Genomic DNA, 5,905 nt, shown 5'->3' with positions numbered 1-5,905 from the left:
TGCAAAAGATACGTAACACAAACAACGACATATAAATAATTACGTGTTGCGTGCTTTTTCATATAGCAATATGTGCCGCCTTCTACCACAAATGCTATTTTCTCTTGATCTGGCCCATACATTGCCACCTGATTGTACCCCATAGATGCGTCCATGAACGAGAACACCTTGTACCCCGCAGTCCTATCTACCAACTCATCTACTCACAGCATGGGGTAACTATCTTTCGGGCACCCCTTATTCACATCCGTGAAATCGACGCACATACGCACTTTGCCATTCTTTTTTGGTACCGCGACTACATTGGACAACCACTCGGTGAATTCTTTCTCCCATATTATGCCAGCTCCCTTCAACCGTGACACCTCCTCGCGGATGCTCTGCGCATACTTTGGTCTGATACTCCGTATCCTCTGCCTCACCGGCTTGGCATCCTCCTTCATGTGCAACCTATGGCATGTAAATTCTAGGTCTAACCCTATAACGTCCTCAATAGTCCATGCAAACACATCCCTATTTTCTGACAAGAATTGTATCAACTTATTCTTCCAATCATCCGGCAGATTGGATCCTACCGATGTGAACCTCTCTTCCTCTCCATCCCCTATATTCACCACTTTAATTTCATCTAGTGTCTTCGGACCCTCTGTAGGTTGCCCCTTACTCTCTGTGGAGGCGATCTGTAACTGCTATGCCTGCCTCTTCTTTGGGTGGGAGCTTTCTTCTTCTGTTCCGTGCACCAATCGCTTCACTGTTCCCCTATGACTGTTCTTAGCTATCACCTGATCACCGCGGACTTCATATGTGCCCGTTGGAGTTGGGAACCGTATCACTTGATAGTAGGTAGACGGGACGGCCTTCATCTCATGAATCCACCTCCTCCCCAAGATAGCGTTGTATTGGGAGGCGGAATCCACCACCATGAGCTGCATGAATACCGTCACAGGACCCGTGGTTACCGGCAACAAGAGTTCCCCCAGGGGCTCTGTCATACTTCCATTGAACCCATATAAATTAGTGCGAGGAGGCCTTAATTGACTAGGATCCACTCCCATTTCTTCTAAAGCTCTTTTGAACAATAGATCAACCGCGCTACCACAATCCACTAACACTCTCTTCACCAGATAATTGCCCATTGCCATTGTGATCACCAACGCGTCCTCATGTGGGGAGTCCACTGCCTGCAAGTCCGCCTTGCTGAAGACAATCATGTCTCTGTCCTTGGCTGATCCCACCCTTGGTCGCGGCATAACAGTCCTGTCATTGATCTGTTGGATGCTCGTAGTCCTCCTTACCTTATCTTTATGTGCATTATGACTTAGTACCTCTCCACTGAAAATCACATGTATAGTCCCCAACAACTGATCTTGCCGTGGCAGGCGCTCATCAATCTGTGCTTCCCTCACAAACTCTTTCATCTTACCCTTCTCCACCAATCTTTGAACCATACATTTCAAAGTGTAACAGTCATCCATCTCATGGTTTTGCATCTGATGATATGCGCAGAATGGTTTATCTGGCAGCTTTATTGGTGTAGTCCGCGGTCCCTCATATCCCTGCATGTTTTTAATCAGCAACAATATTTCTCTCAATGGTCTATTCAGTGGTGTCACCTCTATCTCCCGATATGGCTTCCTTTCTCTATTCTCCCGTCGAACTCCTTCCCGTGCTCTTTCGACCTTCGGTAGGTAATCACGGTATCCACCGCTTCCTTTCTCCGAAGCCCTTCCTTTGTGGCGCTCCCTATCCTTATCCAAAGACAAAACAGCTTTCCCTAATCTCCTAGCCTCCCTCGGTAAAGTATCCTCACACCTGATGTATTTCTTTACCTGAGGATATAGCTAGTGCAACGTTGCAATTTCATTCTTTGCGACTGACTGGTGCACTCCCGTCCCCGGCCGCAACCCTCGCTCGAAGGTGATAACCGCGGTCCTCTCATCCAAATTTTCGACCTTCAGGCTCTCAGCCTTGAACCGGTAGGGATACTCCCTTACTGTCTCTGCAGACTTTTGTCTCACATTGAACAGGGCCGCGATGTCCACCGCCCGCTTTTTCTGGTGTATGAAATGATCCACGAAGGCGTGTTCTAACTCTTGGAAATTCCTTATGCTCCCCACCAGCAGCCGATAATACCAATCCAACGCCCCGCCTTCCAAACTGGCCGGGAACATCATGCATCGCAATCCATCGTACCGCGATTCCTGCCACAATGGCATCTGTTGCCTTAAGTGGTGGATATGATCCGCTGGGTCTCCTTTCCCGTCGTACCTCTCGAATCGGGGCTGGTTAAAGCGCTTTGGGACCTCAGAAGCCCAAATGCCGTCCGCCAAAGGGTTGCGGTTTTGCCCCGCCACCACCTGGCTAGCCGCTCCTCCACAACTCTTCCCTTTCTGTTGATTCGCCTCTTTATCCTTGTCTATCATATCTTGCACTTGATCAATTGTTAAGCCTGCTACCGGATTTTCCACTAGGTTGGGCTCCTCTCCTTCCTCCCCCGAGCTATCATTTGCTTCTTCGTCCAGTCCTTCCTCTTCTCTTTCCCTCTCTCTCCTCAACCCGTCGTTCTCCTCCCTTATTAGCCTTCCATTCTCCTCCCTCATAAGCTTCGTCTCCTCTGTCTCCAGATCTGCTCTCCCGCTTCCTTCTTCCTCTACCCCCGCCTCTGGTGTCGTTTCCAGCACTGGTACTTTCCTTGGTCTGCCCACCTTTCTCTTCGGTGCCATCTCTACTTCTCTTTTGTTCGTCCCCACAGACGGCGCCAAATGTATAGACCTAAAAACTCTTTCCTTACAAGTCTAAAGGGCTCTCTTCCTATTCTCCTCTTGTTCCTCTCTCACTCTCTTTTTTCTCTCACTTTCTCTAGCTCCTCTTCTTTCTTTTCACTGTGCAGCCTCTTTTCCCTTCCTTTCTCATTCTTTTTATATCCATTCCCCTCACTTCCTGACCGTCCAGCTGTCCCTCCATCCAACCATTCCTCTTCTTGCCGTACCCTTGACACGTCCGCGCTCTAGGGTTTCCTGGCTATGATCGCCTACCTCTCAGTTGGCCTTACTAAGCTACCCCCCATTCGGTGCCCTGCGGACCTGGTCCTCCCCTAGGTTCAATTCCTGTGCTCTTGTTCTATCACACTATCCTACCTTCTTCATGATGTCCGCTGACCTGGCATCATTTCCTCAATTGAGCCCATACACATATCTAATTAAAATGAAAATCATTCTCCTATTAAAACGAAAATCATATTTCTAAATTAAGTCAACTATTAAAACGGGGTTAAAAAATGGGTTTATAAAACTTAATTAAAACAATTTGTTAGAAAATTAATACGGGTTTTTAAAACTTAATTAAAACGATTTGTTATGAAATTACAATAGGTTAGCAACTAAAACCGGAATCACGATTTGTTAGAAAATTTCTATATGTATATAGTTATGATTGTTGAACATGTTTTCAAAATAGCCAGTGTGTATGCACGGGCCTACTTTCTAGTCTATATCTATATCTATATCTTAATATTAAAGCTCCCATAAGGAGTATTTTTCGAGCTCTATTAAAATTCCATGTCATCTCCTATTAAAACAAAAATTTCCCTCCTATTTGAAAAACAGAAATCTTTTTTTACATCGGGAATTCCTCTCCTATTATAATGGGAATTCCTCTCCTATTAAAACAAATTCTAGCACTTCTAACTAAAGCGGGAATCATTCTCCTTTTAAAACAAAATCTATCTCCCAATTGAAAAAATGGGTTTTTAAAACTTAATTAATTAAAACTTCATTAAAAATAATTTGTTAGAAAATTAGAACATGTTAGCGACTAAAACGGTAGTCCCAATTTTCTAAAAAAAATCTAAATGTTTTCAAAAGAGGCAGTGCGTATGCACGGGCCTACAAGCTAATCTTAATATTAAAGCTCCCACAAGAGGTATTTTTCGAGCTCTATTAAAATTCCACCTCATCTCCTATTAAAACATAAATTTCTATCCTATTTGAAAAACGGAAATCTTTTTTTACAACGGAAAATTCTTTCCTATTATAATGGGAATTATTCTCCTATTAAAACAAATTCTAGTACTTCTAATTAAAGCTTAAATCCTTCTCCTATTAAAACATAATCTCTCTCCCAATTGAAAAAACGGGTTTTTAAAACTTAATTAAAACTTGATTAAAAACAAATTGTTAGAAAATTAAAACGGATTAGCGACTAAAACGGTAGTCCCAATTTTCTAAAAAAAATCTAAATATTTTTAAAAGAGTCGATGCGTATGCACAGGACTACAAGCTAGTCTTAATATTTAAGCTCCCACAAGGGGTATTTTTCGAGCTCTATTAATATTCCACGTCATCTCCTATTAAAACAGGAATTTCTCTCCTATTTGGAGAACGAAAATCCTTTTTTACAACAGGAATTCCTCTCCTATTTTAACAGGAATTTTTCTTCTATTAAAACAAATTATAACACTTCTAATTAAAGCAGGAATTCTTCTCCTATTAAAATGAGAATTCCTCTCCTATTGAAAATTAAGAGAAAAATCTGCGTATCTAATTAAAACGGGAATCATTCTCCTATTAAAACAAAATCTCTCTCCTAATTTAAAATTTGGGTTTTTAAAACTTAATTAAAACTTCATTTAAAACTATTTGTTAGAAAATTAAAACGGGTTAGCGAATAAAATGGTAGTCCCAATTTTTTTTTTAAAAATCTAAATGTTTTTAAAAGAACCGGTGCGTATGCACGGGCCTACAAGCTAGTATTAATATTAAAGCTCCCACAAGGGGTATTTTTCGAGCTCTCTTAAAATTCCACATCAGCAACTCCTATTAAAACGGAAATTCCTCTCCTATTAAAATAAATAAATTTTAGGCACTTTTGATTAAAACGGGAATCATTCTCTTATTAAAACAGGAATTCATCCTCTATTAGAAAAAAAAAAATTCTAGCACTTCTAATTAAAACATAAATTCCTCTCCTATTGAAAAGGGAAATTCTAGCACTTCTAATTTTAACGGGAATCATTCTCCTATTAAAAAGAAAAATTATAGCACTTCTAATTAAAACAGAAATCATTCTCCTATTATAATGGGAATTCATTTTCTATTGAAAAAAAATATATATAACACTTCTAATTAAAACGAGAATCCTTCTTCTATTAAAAACGTGAATCACACTTCTAAAATTAAAATGGGATCCCTCATCCAATTAAAAAACGTGTTTTTAAAACTTAATTAAAACAATTTGTTGATAAATTAATACAGTTTTTTAAGACGTGATTAAAACAATTTGATGGGGAATTTAAACGGGTTAACGGCAAAAATGTGAATCACGATTTGTTAGAAAATTTGTATGTATATAGTTATTATTGTTGAGCAAGTTTTTAAAAAAGCTGGTGCGTATGCACGAGTGTCACACCCCGAATTTCGTCAGAATTCGGAAAAACACTACTTGTTCCCGACTCTTCGATTTTCGAGGTGTGACGCACTCTCAACTTCCAAAAACCCATAAACAGTTTAAACATGTGGATAATTAAAAACCAATAAAATTTTTAACTTAAACAAAAGTCCTCTTCATTACAAAAATTCACAAAAACTGATTAAGTTATAAATCTCTTTTTAATAACTCTTTATTTAAAATTACAAATGAAAATACAAATAACATTGTCTCAACTGAAAATCTATATCACCTCAAAAGAAAACAAGCCTATCTTGAAATGCGACGCTAATGCAAACCACAAGCCGCAACCAACCTTCTTCAACACTAAACCTGTCAAGACTTATCAACTATGTTCATTTAATTAATACACCCGATAAGCAAACATGCAAATCAGGTCAGCATTATAAAAATGCTGGTGTGAGTAGCTCTAAAATACAACATATATTTATACATATACATATACAATCCATAAGGTAGT

At 39.7% G+C, this 5,905-nt stretch overlaps 1 protein-coding gene across 1 annotated transcript; it reads right to left on the bottom strand.

Moving 5' to 3' along the window:
- Positions 1 to 689: 689 nt before the first annotated feature.
- On the bottom strand, positions 690 to 2,723 carry LOC147496342 (uncharacterized). Its single transcript, XM_086562551.1, has 2 exons — positions 1,926 to 2,723; positions 690 to 1,829 (listed from the first exon to the last, which is right to left on the bottom strand). The coding sequence occupies exons 1-2, from the start codon at positions 2,721 to 2,723 to the stop codon at positions 690 to 692; spliced, it is 1,938 nt and encodes a 645-aa protein (XP_086418677.1).
- Between the last annotated feature and the right edge of the window lie 3,182 nt (positions 2,724 to 5,905).

Source organism: Coptis chinensis, chromosome 5 (assembly GCF_015680905.1).
Source record: "Coptis chinensis isolate HL-2020 chromosome 5, ASM1568090v1, whole genome shotgun sequence".
Lineage (NCBI taxonomy): Eukaryota > Viridiplantae > Streptophyta > Magnoliopsida > Ranunculales > Ranunculaceae > Coptis > Coptis chinensis.
Note: the sequence above shows the minus strand (reverse complement) of the source record. Positions and strands in the feature narration are given on the sequence as shown.